At 39.3% G+C, this 15784-nt stretch overlaps 1 protein-coding gene across 5 annotated transcripts in view; it reads left to right on the forward strand.

The window, feature by feature from the left end:
* The window catches only part of LIMS1 (LIM zinc finger domain containing 1), a 67125-nt gene that overhangs the window by 49678 nt on the left and 1663 nt on the right, over window positions 1-15784 (forward strand). For 3 of the 5 annotated variants that reach the window (XM_066545271.1, XM_066545269.1, XM_066545267.1), the window contains exons 2-10: window positions 532-691; window positions 5897-5963; window positions 8088-8208; window positions 9061-9210; window positions 10420-10570; window positions 11351-11443; window positions 12872-12920; window positions 15031-15106; window positions 15356-15547. In XM_066545271.1, the coding sequence (XP_066401368.1) occupies window positions 532-691; window positions 5897-5963; window positions 8088-8208; window positions 9061-9210; window positions 10420-10570; window positions 11351-11443; window positions 12872-12920; window positions 15031-15106; window positions 15356-15503 (1015 nt within the window). In that variant the 3' untranslated portion in view covers window positions 15504-15547. The remainder of the gene's footprint in view (window positions 1-531; window positions 692-5896; window positions 5964-8087; window positions 8209-9060; window positions 9211-10419; window positions 10571-11350; window positions 11444-12871; window positions 12921-15030; window positions 15107-15355; window positions 15548-15784) is intronic. The other 2 variants (XM_066545270.1, XM_066545268.1) reach the window with 1 other exon arrangement.

The raw sequence follows: 15784 nt of genomic DNA on the forward strand, positions 1-15784 counted from the left end.
ATGCTGCACACTCTTTCACATTGTTTATTTAGAGCTCTGAACTAATAGTTATATATGTACATTTTAGAATTTATATATTTATATATGTATATATTAGAATTGGTTTACAATAAATCGTTTATGTTTTCTTGTGTGATGCCAGTCCTCCATCATTAATATTTGCCCTTATTTTCAGTAATATTAATGTATATCATAATTTTTGTAGTACTTTGAATTGCCTGTCTTTTTTCATCATAAAAAAGCCTGTAAATGTGTCTGTATTGACAACATTTCTGTTTGGGGTTTTCAGTTAATTAGAGTGTATCACAGGGATTTTGTTTCTAAAGAGTTAGGGAGCAGGGAGAAGTGGTAGCTTTATTTCTGAGGAGGTGACACAAGCCATGAAGTTCATTGAAAAACTTGTGTTGAGCAGCTTAGCATTAGGGTGATGCAGTTTGGCCTGGTGAGAGGTGGGGGGAAGACCCATGACCAATGAGTGTGGTTCTCAATTTCGGCTAATTTTCTTTTTTTTGTTTTCCTTTTGAATGACAGCAACATGGCCAACGCTCTTGCCAACGCCATCTGCGAGCGCTGCAGGGGGGGCTTTGCCCCTGCTGAGAAAATTGTCAACAGCAATGGTGAGCTGTACCACGAGCAGTGCTTCGTCTGCGCCCAGTGCTTCCAGCAGTTCCCCGAAGGGCTCTTCTATGAGGTAAGGGGGGCAGAGGAGCCCTCCTGTCCCCAGACCCCCTCTTGAGCCTTCATTCCCATAGCAGAAGTAGCTACAGGCAGGTGGATAGCTTAGAAAGTCCCATGGGAGGATCTGGTCTCTGAAAGAGTCTGCCCAGGAAAGGGAGAAAAAGAACAGGAGCATTTCTGTGCTAATTTGGAGGACATCAATGTATATAATGTTCTTTAAATGTGCGTCTCAGTGTTGTCAGCACTGAGAGAAAAATGCCTGGAGATCTTTTTCGCAGTGCATTTTTTCCCCCTGACACTTATGAATCTATTGTATCATACTAGAAATACACAGGAAACATCCTTCTTAGAGAAGAAAGTCATATAGAGGGAAATCCCAGCATCCTGTGGTCCATAGGAGGTTTATCGCTGAGTTAAATGAGTCCAGTTTGGAAAAGGGATGATCTGTGTATGAACATGCTGTGATCTAGACAGGGCCAGTGTAAGATCAACTCTTAAGTTTAACAATCTAGACCATTCAAAATTATCAGTTCTTAACACACTTTCAGGGGTTAAGACCTGATCACATTAATATTTCTCACTCCAGGTTGATTTGCCTCAGCTTAGGAGGGTATTTTGGAATAGGTTTCATTTTCTTTTACGTTCCCCTATCGTGGGAATTCAGAATGTGGCTCAGCACAAAGTGGTAATGAAAGCTCAAGACTGGTCCATAAAATACAAAGTGATTAGTATAGGGAACAATAGATGGTGTGAGACAGGGAATTACTGTCAGAGAGATAAGGCCCTGTAGTTTGTAATCCATTTTAGGGTAGCAGTTACAGGATTTGTGTCACATGATGAGCTGAAAAGGAAAATGAGCAGAGTGTAAAAAGAACAATTCTGTGATCTCACATACATGTGTCATCCTTTGGCAAGAGCACAATAGTTTATCTTCCATAGAAGCATTTCTAATTTTACAGAGCTGTGTTATGCGGTGATGAGGAGAGGCTGAGGGAGGAGTGTGGATTGCAAAAGAGACTGGCGAAGGGGATTCCTGGGGATTTGCTTTTTCTCACCTTGTTTGAGGATCAAAAGGCTCTAGGGATAGTGTTACACAAATTGTAGTAAATTAGCCTCTAGTGTTCCATAAGACATCAAAAGCTGAGCTGCAAGGCAGAATTAATTAAATAGAAACAAAAGAACACCCCCCTAGATACTTAACAAGTTGCATTACAATTGTTGATATATACTGAGCTGACTTGGGAAAGAGTCCATACTGACACGTTAAAACCTGAGGCAAATGTAAAGTGATAGGAACGTTTCAAAACTAAAATATTTGTAATTATGTTCATAAAATTGTCTTAAACTAATGAAATGTATTTTCTCTTAATAATGAATGCTTTATTCATTCTTTTTTTGACTCGAAAAATGATGAGTCATTCCAGGGACCTCTTTCAGAAAGTGGAATGGTCCTTAAAAATAAAAGTTTGGGAAATCATGCTCTAGGCAGCCTGTATCTTCTAGAGGAGACTACGGCAGAAAGAAAGCCCTACTTTTAGCCATAGTTCAGGAATGTTACAATCTCTCTGTGTTGCTCATGGGTGGCCATACCTGAATCTCCATGGCAGAGGCAAGTATCCTAGTGGTGCTTAGATACACTGGATGTAGGCATTTTGCTTCCTACTGCTACCTTGTTAACATTCATATTCATGAGGATTGGTCTTTGAGCACTCTCTTACTGAAACATGCTGCTCTCAAAGACAGTAAGTCAGAAGTTAGTGCCATTAGATTGTCCCAGGAATTAAAATAACACTGTGTGCTAAACATGTTTTGGTTAATGTTGCTAGGGTTTTTTTTCAGGCTGGGTAGCCTGAGAAATGTTACATGGAAGTGGAAAGTTTCAGTTAAGTCTAGATACTTCTTGCCACAATTATTACAGGGGTAAAATAACGTTGGATAGGCTGAGGGTACTGGGCCTGTTCAGACTCAAGAAGAGACGACTGAGAGAGAACCTCCTCAATGTATATAATTATCTGAAGGGAGGGTGTCAGAGGAGGAAGCCAGGCTCTGCTTGGTGGTGCCAAGCAATAGGACAAGAGGTAATGGGCAGAAATTGATGCACAGGAAGTTCCACCTAATAATGGGGAAGAACTTCTTTACTGTGCACTAGTGCAGGTTGCCCAGAGACGTTGTGAAGTCTCCCTCACTCGAGATACTTAAGAATTATCTGGGTGCAGTTCTGTGCAGTGTGTTCTAGGATGACCTTGCTTGAAGAGGGAGGTTGGAGCAGATGACCCCACCTCCAACCTGACCATTCTGTGATTCTGTGAGAGGAAGGAAAGCCCTGAGCAGGTAGAAGGTGGGCTTAGGTTGGTGAGTGCTCAGGAGTGCCTGACAGTGCTCAGAGGACTTGAGATAATCTGCATCACTGTCAGGAAAAACTGAGACTGGAGAAGATAGGCAGAAAGGACATCTTCCTCAGACTGGCTTAATGCACTTTTTGAGAAGATGGATGTGTTTGGAGGTGTGGCCAGGTAATGTGTTTTTCTGAGCAGGTTCTGTGGGTAAACACAGGCATTGTTGGTTGCCCAGCATGAGCTTGTATTTACTCTGTGCCTGGTTTAGCTAAGCTACTACTTCTTGGAAATGATTTCCAGCTCTTAGCAATTAGGAAGGCAAATATTGTTCCCCTGCCTATAGCAAGCCTTGTATGGTTCCCCCAGTTAGTCATTAAGCTGCTTATCACACTTGCTGTCAAACACTGCCATGATAAGCCTTCACATTGTGTTCCACAGGTGGGGGTGGAACTGGTCAGGTCTCCTGTGCTGCAGGACTTATCTCTGGGCTGCCTTTGCAAGCCTCCCCTTCAGCACAGCTCTCTCTGCTGTGGCACTGGAGCCAAGTCACTCACAGGCACAAGTGGTGCCCTTCCACTTCTTAGAGTCTGCACAGCATAGCAGGGGTTTTGTGGATGTCCTCTGGGGCCTGTTAGAAATGATAGTTTGGATTCCTGAGACCTGCATGCCTAATGTTGCACATAAACTGTGGGTGTGGTGTATTTGATTTGTGTTCCAGTTTGCTCAGTAGCATCACTTTAGCAAGTTTCTTTATGCACTCAATCTAAACAAAAATTAGCACAAGCAGATTCCGGTGGAGTTCTCTGTTCTTTGCTGTTGGGTGTGAAGTGGTAGCAATTCTGGTCTGCTTCTACTCCACCACCTGGAAGATGTGTATTCCCTAGAGCTGCTATTGAAGAATTTCTCTATAGGTAGCAGTGCACAGTCCTCTACTAATGGCAGAAGAGATGTTCGTGTTTGTTTCCATTCTCAAGTGTTTTCTTAAAATGGTTTTTACCAAAAGCTGCCTTAGAGAAAAAATCTCTAAAATCTCAGTTTTTGTGCATGACTTTCCACTTAAGTTAGCTAAAAACATGCAGGTAAGATGGAGGTTATTTCACAGCAAGAGGTTTTATGCAGGGCCATTCACCTTGTGGACCTTCAGCACACAACAGTGAAACGCTTGCTTCTAAACTATGTACTGTAAGATTTGTTACAGAAGCTCAAGGCTTTCTGTGATCATAACTGCTGGGTCATCCACAAAGGGCAGCACAAAGGAGCAGAGGTTGAAAATAGAAACAAGACTGAATGGAAACCAACCTGCCTGATGCAAACAAAGAGGGGAAGAAAACCTATTTGGTCTGTTCAGATCAACATATGGTGGCTTTGAAATCCAAGAAAACCTAAGCATCCCTCAGTGGACCACCTGTATAAACAGAACAGGAAGCTTTCAATTTTTTTTTCTGTTTGGAAAGGATTTTATCATGCAGGAAGCAAGCACAATTCACAATGAATGAGTAATTTCCATTACTCCTTGAGAAAGTAATAGCCCTGTATCTCTCAATTATTATTTTTTTAAAATTAAAAAGTAATCTGTTTTAGAGTATTACACTGGAATAGCACTTGATAAATTTCTGACAGAGACTTTTGAAAAGGTCTGTACTGAGTTAATGTCTTTCTGTTCCTAATAGGTGCAATTCAAGTTTGGCACAGGAATTTTCTAACCATAGATATCTAGTGAAATGTTTTATTGGCTCCCCATCCTGCCAGTTGCAAAAGTATTTATTATATTTATATTGTATTAGATTCTTGTCATTTCATATTATACAACAGGTGATCTTGAACCACATTTCTGTATTTTCTGTCTATGCACAAATACTTACTTTCTGGGTAGTATTTTGTGCTACTCACTTGGTTTTGTCTTAGGCCCAGTGAAAAGAAAGGAGCAAGGTTTCCTGCTGTCCTCCTTGTTCCACTGTTTAAACTGAGACATTCAAATCCAAACATTTTATAGTATACCTGATATTGTCTACCTGGTTTTGACATGCTCATTGGCATTTGTGTCTAATAATAATGGTGCCTGAAGGTATCTAAACATTTCCCTTCATTTCAGCACATATTTGCCTACATGTTTTTACATATTCTTTGGCTAAGCTACTAATGCAGTGCTGTTGAATCTTTTTATTCCATATGGTTTTTTTTTCAATGGGAGCTTGAACTGTAGCTGAACTTACATAAGCTGTGATAAAATTCAAATCCCTTAAAATCAATTTAACTTGATCGATGTAATGAACTTTGCTCTTTAATATTTGGACTTGATTATTTTAAGGGTCTTTCCCAACCTAAATGATTTTATAATTCTATGAAATAAGCATCATGAAGGAAAAGGCTTATTTCCCTTCATGGTTTGGCTGAACTGCTCCATAAATTGCAAAGATTTCTGCCCCTGGGTGTTCTTCCTACTCCAACCTCCACCCTCAGGTATGCTGGGTCATTCTGGCAGGAAATGTAGAATGAGGAAGACATCAAATATGTTTGAGGAAAATGCTTCTCCCCTCCTGCTGGCCAAGACTGTTTGTTAGCTAGTTTCCTGCTCAGAATGTGTTTGGTTGCTTCAGTTTCAGTAGTCTGTCAAAATTCAGACGTCTCTTGTGATGTAAAGGGGTGACAGAAAATGCCTTACCCTCTCAGCAGTATTGGAGAAATTATGTGCTATTAACACTACATGCTAACTAGTAGGTGAATTAAGGTGGGTGGATGTAATGCCTAGCACATGTAGCTCATGGTCTGGTTGCTTTTGCTCAGCCCCTCTTGTTTTACTACGTAATTGTATCTGGAAACACAATAGGCTGTTACTGCATTTATGTTAAGTGCAAGTTCCTCATCCCTCTTTCTATTTGCAGTTTGAAGGGAGGAAGTACTGTGAACATGATTTTCAAATGCTTTTTGCCCCTTGCTGCCATCAATGTGGTAAGTTTTAAGGTGAAATACTTCACACTGATCACAAATGGGAGTGTCACTGGGGGAAGATGTGCTGCCCTTGTATCTGTTTCCTGGGAGGTGCTTATGTTCAGCTGAGCATCTGTACTTCAGGAATGAGCTAGACTTCAGAGAAACTGGGGAGTTGCTTTTTCTAAAGGTCATAAACCAGTAGGATTTAAAATTATTTAAAAATTTATTTATTAAAAAAAAATAAAGTTCTTTTAGTAAATAATTTAGCTGTTGAGCCAATGATCCAATGCACAGACCATTCACAAACTCCTGATTGCATATACAATTATATATACTTGTGATTATTTATATCTGTACATCTCTATGTGCTGACATTTGTCCCTTCTCATGTAGCTGAAACCATGCAACAAGACTTTGTCATCTGCTTTGACTCTTGTAACCCACATGTGCTGTCCTACTTCACAGAACCTGAGACAATATTCATCATCTAGTGTTATAATCAAGTGATGGTCAGCTGGACCCTGCTGATTTTTTTGAAACAAATACCTTTCAAGCTTCAGTGCCTAATATCCATCCTACATGATACTGCTTTTTATTTGCCACTGTTGATAAAAAGCACAGGCTGCTTTTTATTTACACTGTTGATGTAGATGCTTGTACATCAGCTGCACTGTAATCACTAGCATGTTTTCTTTTTCCCCTGTGTGTGACACATTTTGCTGGGCCAGAACTGGGAAGTTATTACTTGGCTATTACCTAAACTGCTTTGAAAGCCCTTGTGTTTCTTTGGCACCTTTGGCAAGGTGCTAAAGCTTTAATTTATCTCAGTGAGGCCTTTCCTTTTGTGGAGGGAGATGTTGATGCTAAGGGAGATGTTGACCAAGGGAGAGGGAAGCAGATGCTATGGAACTATGAATTTAAGGCTGCAGATGTGAACAAGCAGAGGAAGAGGAAGAAATGAGTTGGTGGCAATTTGTGAGGAGCTATGCTATCTCCAGGATTTCTCCTGCACGGTTGGCACAGCTCCACCTTCTCCTATCCTCTCTCCTGGTATTGCCAGCTCCCTTAAAACATCATCAAAGTCCTGCCCAGAGCTGGGCTTTTCCACTGCTTGTACTTAATAAACACTGACAAAGTCATTGGGGCTGTTGTCAATGATGAGGCCTTGAGCATTCCTGACATGTCTGGAGTCCATTGGATTTGTTCTTGCAAATCCATGAATTCATGGGAATGCTACAGAGTTGCATGCTGGATGTTATCATCCACACCGGTACCTACCTGATCACTCCCCTTTGGCAGCTCTTGGAGTTGTTCTCCAAAGCCAGAACTCAGCCTCTGACAGCACTGGGAAGCTGAGCTCCCAACACGTTTTGCACTGCTCAGAACCCCTGTTACATCAGCATAGAGAACAATCAGGTCACATGTGATGGACGTCACTGCCTGTGCAGGACAGTCACACTGCACGCAAAACATTAGTTCTCACACTGTTTTTTTAATGCCTTATGGGACAGGACTCTTTGTGGTAGGTCAGAAGCTGTGTGTGTTGGATTGACTGTTCTGCAGCTTCACTGCACCTTTGCATTTGGACTCCATGGGAGTTTTTCTGCAGGATGTCCACAGCCACCCAAGTTCAGTTCTGTTGTGCCTTGAGTATAGAATACCTTCAAGGCTTGGTCCTAGTGGAGTAGAAACCTCTGCTATGTACGAGGCAAATTAACATTGTCATACTCTTAAAGAAGAGAAGGAGAAAAATGATTAGGGCACAAGAAAGCACTTACTGTATTAAGTACTCCATCAATTTCTTAACAGCTTGAGAACAGATAAGTAAAACCAGTGAAGGGACCAAAATAGGATTATTGCAGGGAGAAGGTGGAGTGTGCACATTGAAGGACTTGCACATAAATAGCAGAAGGTCCTCTATCAGCAAAAATGTTTTTTTTTTAACCCAAAACAAAAAACAACAAACAAACCCAAATTTCCAGGGTTTGGAATCAGAACTGTGATATTGAAAGCAATGTGTCCTACCAGATTTTGGGGTGAGGAAAGGAATGATGATTGTAGTCATTGTAGTGATTCATTTGTAAGTTACTTTTAAGTTTGTCTAGTATGGGGTTTTACATCCTGGTGTTGTGTTTCTTACAGGTGAGTTCATTATTGGTCGTGTTATTAAAGCCATGAACAATAGCTGGCATCCAGAGTGCTTCTGCTGTGATATCTGCCAAGCAGTATTGGCTGATATTGGATTTGTCAAGAATGCTGGCAGGTAAATCTCCACCCTTCCTTCTGTTAACTGATCATAAATTAAATGAACTAATAGTGGAGGACTGAGAGGTTTTGGTTCCTGAGGCTTTCCAGCTCGAATGGAGCAACTGAAGTATTTTCTGTGATATGGTCTAGTTGGGCATCACAAAACCACAAGATCTTAAAATATTGACATTTTGTCTGCTTCAATACCAAGTTTCATGGCAAACATTTTCTTTACCCAGTGACCTTTTGGGATCATTGTTATATGTAATAAGAGAGAAAACTTTCAGATACAGAAGCATTGTAATTTTTTTTAATAAAAATGTTTACTTTCTTTTTTCAACTTGGTTCTTCAATTTTGGTCTAGTTTGGCGCCATATTTAATAACAATTGCTTAATGTTCAGTGGGACCCTTCACAGAGTAGGATATTTTTGCCAGCTGTGATCAAAAGAACGTTTTACAAGTGGATTATATGGCCATTGGCTTCTTATGTATAATACAATATACAGAATTATCTACAGAAGAAGGACCTGTGTGCTCATACAGCTTTTAATCTAAATTTCTAAGATTTTGAAAGTAAAACATTCATCAACGAGAATCTATAAGAAACCTTGTTTTCTGTGTTTCAATACAGCTTTAACTCAGCTGAAGAAATTATACCAACCCCTGTGGTGACAGAAAATTAAATGATCACTCGGAACTTGGGCAATCATTTCGGTGCTTTGAACTTGTTTTGCCTTAGCAAGGAAGTTGTTTTAACAAGACTCAAAAAAGAGCTGATTGAAATGAGGTTCTGAGAGATTTTTGGTTTATATTTTGCACCGTAGTACCTGGTAGCAATACTTACCTCTCTTTTTTATGCCGTTTCAGACATCTCTGCCGGCCTTGCCATAACAAGGAAAAAGCCAGAGGCCTGGGAAAGTACATTTGCCAGAAGTGTCATGCTATTATTGATGAACAGCCTCTCATATTCAAAAACGATCCTTATCACCCTGATCATTTCAACTGTGCAAACTGCGGGTAACCTGAGTTCTGCAATGGGAAACAGCAAAATGCTGGCCTTATTTGCTTTATCAATTTAAAGTGGAAACTTGTCCTGTACAACTCACAAGAGGGGATGGGGTTTGGGTGTCTTGTGGCCAGATGTGTGTTACTGGTTTTGGCTTGTGGGGTTCAGACAACAGCTGACCTGCTGAGGACTAAAAAAAGATTGGACCCTGCAGGACAAGGCAGTACCTTACAAAATACCAAGCACTGGCACAGATATAATTTCTATAGTAGTGAAATGATATAGCTCACCATTCTGCTAGGGGGAGAAGTGGCTCTTTGTTGTTGCTTGAATTACTATCTTGCCTATGTTTTTTTTTTTTTAGTTCAATGGCATCCAAACTTTGTTCTCTTTTTAAAGCCTGTCTTTTTTAGAAGCCTTCTCCCATCTCATTTTATCATCTTCTGCAACTGCAGCACATGAAACTGCATATTTCTACATTCTGCACTTATGCAGAGATGAGCATTGGAGAATGGAGCATTATAGGACATAGCATGGATTCTTAGTTTATTTCTGCTGCACAGGAAGCTACTGTCTCAGTGCCACAGCAAAGGCTGATTTGAATAACAGTATGTAGTGTTACATCAGTGGCAACCAGTTGAGAGTGATTGTGCATTTGTGTGTATTTGTGATTACAGTCACTTTTAAGGTTTAGCTTAAGGTTCTCAGTATCTAACCATGCAAATTACTAAAAAGTAGAGTTTATAAGATTCTGCAATGGGAAATGAATAAGTCTAGCTCATGTAGGTCTCTAGTTATCTTTCTCTAAAGTTTGATACAAGGAAAATGTAACTAGATATAGAGGACTACATTTTACTTTCAGTTGCACTTTTGCAAATCTAAAATAAACTGGTGATAAGTGCCAGAATATAAACCAAACATGTTCAGCTTTCACACACAGACTTGCACTGCTTAAGCAGAATGACAATAAGTCAGTAGCTGTTTCCAGAGAGACTCAGTGCACCTTGCTTTGCAGCCTGTTCTCAGCTTACTGAGATCAGGGGTGAACTGTGTTGAATTGTGTTATATTTGATGCAGCTGCATTACTCTACTATAAATATAATTTCTAAAGCAAATGCTGATTTTTTTTTCGCTCCACTTTTCACTTGAGAGTGGAAACTCAAGAGTTGACATTTCTGAGTGCCTTTATTCATGCTCTCAATTCATTAACTTCTGAACAGGAAGGAACTTACTGCTGACGCTCGTGAGCTGAAAGGAGAACTCTACTGCTTACCCTGCCATGACAAAATGGGTGTCCCCATCTGTGGGGCATGTAGGAGACCAATTGAAGGCCGTGTGGTGAATGCTATGGGCAAACAATGGCATGTGGAGGTAAACATCAGATGCTAAATGATCTCTCTTGCAAATGTAAACCTTAGCATATTTATCTGTGTTTTTTCTGTTCAATTTCAATGAAAGGATTCTCAAAGTTTGCAGCAATGATTCTCTAAATGCCTACTCCAAATCCCTCTTCAACCTTATTGTGGCCAGTCTTCCACTGTGAAATAGGAGTTACTTATCATGTTACAGAGAGCTTTGACTGTGAAACTAAAATCAGTAATTCAAAGGAAGCCCAGCAAGGTCCTTACAAAATAAAATTTCAGAGCTCAAAGCAGTTCATGTGGAAAAACAGTCAAATCTGTGCCAACCGTGTTACTAAGCATCATAATACCCCAGGTACATATTTCTTTAACAGTTCATGTGAGAGTTCATTTTTCAAGACCACATACAAGATTTAGTTCCACATCTTCCATTTTAATTAGATAAATTGTTTATTTCTTCTGTTATCTTGTAAAAGTCTCCTCTAGGAAATGCTTTCTTCACAAGGGTACAATGATAATGCAAATTATTTAACAACTCAATTCTCTTCATTGATAAAAATTGAGACTCCATTGCTTGATTTTGTTTTGTAACTTTTGGATTGAAATGTTGAAGACATTAAAATAATTATTTTAATGGCCTAAATGTAGAAACAAAAGTTTTAACTCTGCTTTTCAAGATGGCTTAGTAGGCTTCAGCCATGTTCAAGTAGTGGACATGATTAGTTTGCTTTCCAGAAAAAATAACATTACTTCCAAAAGATAAAAAAATGTATTGTAATTTTCTTTGTAGCATTTTGTTTGTGCAAAATGTGAAAAACCATTCCTGGGTCATCGTCATTATGAGAGAAAAGGCTTGGCATATTGTGAAACCCACTACAATCAGGTATGGTTGCATATTTTTAAATGGCATTAATTGGTAAATTACAAATAGGTTTTATTAGATATAGATGGAAAACCATGAACATTCTTCTGTTTTGTTAAAGGCACCTCTGGATGTAATGGCAATTAGCGTATGCTCTGTTGCATTTAATTTATACAGATTTCCCTCTTCATCTGTGGGGCATTAAAAACTGCAGGTATTTCACAAAGGCTGGCCAGGACAATCAGCATCAAGTTGTTCTTCAAGCTTAGTGGTACTTAAATAGAGCTGTTACAGGGCTTTGACGTGTCTGTGGATCAGAGCAGCTAATGACAAGTAATCTCTCCTAAGAAAATAAAGAAGATTTGCCACTCACTGACTGCGTTTGGAGGCCCCAGTGAGTCCCGTGGGTTTCCCTGCAGCTGCTGCTCTAAGACATTGTGTGTTGATATGTGCTCCTGCTCAGTCATTAGGTTGATAAAGACTTCCAAGACTAAATTTGTCAGAAGACACCCTCTAGTGACCACTTGCATTTATGTAGAAGTTACATGTGGCAGCACCACCCCTCTCCAGACGCCCTTGGATGGGGAGCCACCCCACGATGCACGGACATATTTTTCTTTGGAAGCCATCTGTGTCACGTCACATTCACCTCCCTTGCCTACATAAATACCTGAGAGAGGTTACGCCTGGGAGTTGTATGGCACCTGCTAATTAAAGATGGATTCTTAATTGGTCATTAGTGATGGAGGGCAGATGGTTGGTGCTGGCACACTTGCAGACTGTAAATGCTGTGACGTTCATAGTAATAGTGTTGCAGCTGGGATGGGCCAAGTCTGTGCACCAGACAAGAGCTGTATGTAGAGTGGATGTCTTTTCTGAGGTTAACTACTACAGTAAAAAAACATACATACATGAAGTTTTTGGCACTTCTTCTTATATTGTGGACGAATGCTAAGCCTGGAAAAAGAATTATTTTTTTTGCCTGAAATTTTCCTTTTTTTTTTTTTAATAAAGATAGAATTTTCTTACAGTTACAGTAATGCATTATTTTAGTCATGCATCTTAGTCCAAATGTTACATTTTTGGGTTAGTAACCATATGTACATGACACCATTTTCTGGTTAGTAACTATGTGTATGTGACACCAACTGCTGTATTTCAAATCTTCAGGATTAGAGAAATCTTGAAACAAAACAAAATCTTACTCACGGAGAATCAAAGGTAGATAAAGGTTTTCATCTTCAATATTATCAAGACTTTTTGTGATGAGATGATGTAAAATGTACTTGGAAAACCAAACCAGACTTGCCAGCATTCTCTTTATTTCACTGGAACAAACAGGAAAGCAATTGTGCCCATCAGCTGAAACATAGTTGTTTTACTTGTTTGATAAGTTACCTTCAATAAAATCATTATATTAAAAATTCATTACTTCTCTTTTCTCTTCAGCTGTTTGGTGATGTTTGTTTCCATTGCAACCGTGTGATTGAAGGAGATGGTAAGCATTTCTCTGTTTCCTTAAGGTTCCTTTTTGATGGAAATTCTCTTCAAAAGTGAAAGTAAGGGGGAAGCAGCCCAGTTTTCATTAAAACAAAAACAGATGTTCTCTTCACTGGAAATTAAATTAGAGCTGATTAGTCAGGTATCAAATGTTAGGAAAACCTACCATCATTTCATGATGATAAAAGACGACCCCATGGCCAAAGAGAACTGTGAAACCCCTTAGTGACAGCAGAGGCCAGGGGTGCTGGAAGATGCTCATAAGTCACTCCCTGCCACACCACCTTCAAAAAAGAACACATGCAAGAGTAAGAAGGAGCATACAGGCATCTCCACAAATGAATTTGTGGATCCTGAGCCAAATTTGAAAAATATTTAGATATGAAAGACATAGGTAGGCACTGTTAGGAATTTTTTTTTAGATGCCTTGTTTCCATTATGCCAGCGTGAATCCTGGATATATTTACCTATTTGAAGCACCTATCTTTTGAAAATCTAGGCTTATGATAATGTCACAAAACCAGGAATGATCATACTTGGAAATATATGTCCTGTAAAGGCAGAACTGCAAGTAATTGGTTTGGTTTGTTATTGTTTAATTGGGTTTTTTGGGAGAAGGACGTGGGTTTGAGGGTTTTTTTGGGGTTTTTTTTGATAACTAGCTCTGATGAAATGCCAAAAGCAAATTATTCTACCTGAATTAATGTGGCATTATATGCCTATTTATCCTGTCCAAAGTGAATACTATGTTAGCTTCATCTAAGCCAAAGGCATTAGCAAAGCAGGAGGAAGCTTCTAACATTCAAAAAGAGATATAAACTAGTTTATAGTCATGTAACTATAGGGTAAGCCATCTGCATCCTGTAGATGTGCTTTCCCTAGATTTTCTGGACTGCACTATGCCTGCAGAATGACAATCCAAAATGCTTTAGAGGAAAGAGTCCTCATTTTCAGGAAAATTCTACAGGAATGAGTAGAAACGGAACTTTTCTGATAACTACATCTCTGTATGATTCTAACCTTTCACCATATATTCTGATACCCATAATGTAAGTTTTGGTCTCTGAACTGAAAATAATACAGTATACACTAATTTCTTTATTTTCAGTGTATGTCTTCAATTACATTTCTTCTTTCAGCTCTGCATACAAATTTTGAGTTAGCTGTCACAAATTTGGCATCCCATATTGTTCTCTGTTGGGTGAAACAAATATCTGTAGCAGCAGTTTTTCAGGAGGGTGTCTATGACTGCATTACTGAGGTTGCTTGGGAGTAAAGACTTTCACCTGTCTAGTATTATTCTGGAAAGTAGTGGAATAACTGTGTATCTGTGGACATGCTTGCCCCATAGTGCAGGAAAAACCCTCTGCATGACAATGCTTTGGTTTTCCTTGTTGTTGACAAAATACCATGAAAAAAACATTGAGAGATCAAGTGAGAAAAACATTATAAGAAAAATATTATCCTGCATTCTCTAACTTAGGAGAATTTTGTCAGGGGAAACTGGAAAGCTGTACTGAAAAAGAGAAAGAACAGGAACTGGATTTACCTACAGAACAAATAGGAAATAGTTACTTTCTCTTCAACACAAAGAATAAAGAGAGTCCAGTTTTTTTTTTCACCTTGGTAGTGCTAATTTACCAGCAGTGTTTGGTTGCTGGCTTCACATTATTTACTTCAGCTGGGCAAGTGCAACTGTTGATTGCAGTGCAGTCTGAACTGGATCTGAGAAATGAAACTGTATGAAACATAAACACAGTTGTGCTGGATTGGTCTTCAGCTGGAAGCATTTCCTGATTAAGTTGGAACCTGGCCTCACAGAACCATTGCCTGAGATCAGCTGGATATGAGATGAAGTGGAAGCAAAAAATAGGAGGCAGAAATAGGTTAAGCTGGTCTTGCCTCAGGGACAGCTGTATCAATGCTTCACAGTCCTGCTCATTACACTCTAACATGTGCCTCGCCAGTCTGGCCATGTTATTATGATCCTTGATACAAGAATCAATGAGTGTTCTTCACACCTCATGAATATGTAAACTTAAAATTTTTGTAATCACTTTTTTTTTTAATTGGTAAGGCTAATGATTTCTTTTTTCCCGTCTCCCTAGTTGTGTCTGCTCTGAATAAGGCATGGTGTGTGAACTGTTTCGCTTGTTCAACTTGCAACACTAAGTTAACCCTCAAGTAAGTTTATGGATAAGTGTGATGTCTTCAACACATATCAGTGGCTCTCTTCAAAGTGTAGATGTTGCTATAGTGTAGCTGTTCCTGTATGAAAAACATGTAAACAACATCAAGGAAATAAGTGTCTCTTCCTCTTGCTCCACTCAGTATTTTCCATCTCTTTCCACTGTCTCTTCAGGTCTTCCTTCAGTTAGTCTTCCTAACTCTTCTCCTTTTCCATCCTTTATTTTTTCTTGTTTAACTCTAAAGGGATAAGTTTGTTGAAATTGATCTAAAACCTGTCTGCAAACACTGTTATGAGAAAATGCCCGATGAATTTAAGCGACGACTTGCCAAACGGGAACGTGACGCAAAGGATAAAGAGAAGCAGAAAAAGAAAAAGCCAATCTGTTTGTAAACTTCCTTTCCTTCTCACCGCCACCTCTGCTCCTTTCTTCTGTGGTTAGTCCTAAGGATGTTTTTTTTGCACTTTTGCATGGAGTTATGGCAGTCAAAACCAAAACATTTTTCACGCAGCTGCAACTTGAAGTACTAACTTGTTATTCCATTATCTTATGTTTAGTCTACAATTAGATTTGAAAGGCTTCCTAAATTACACGGTTAAAAAATATGAGCTTTTGGGTAAAATCTGCAGAGCTTGCTCAACAGGGTATTGTAATCACTGTCTGCAGTGTATAG

Source organism: Molothrus aeneus, chromosome 2 (genome assembly GCF_037042795.1).
Source record: "Molothrus aeneus isolate 106 chromosome 2, BPBGC_Maene_1.0, whole genome shotgun sequence".
In the NCBI taxonomy this organism is placed as follows: domain Eukaryota; kingdom Metazoa; phylum Chordata; class Aves; order Passeriformes; family Icteridae; genus Molothrus; species Molothrus aeneus.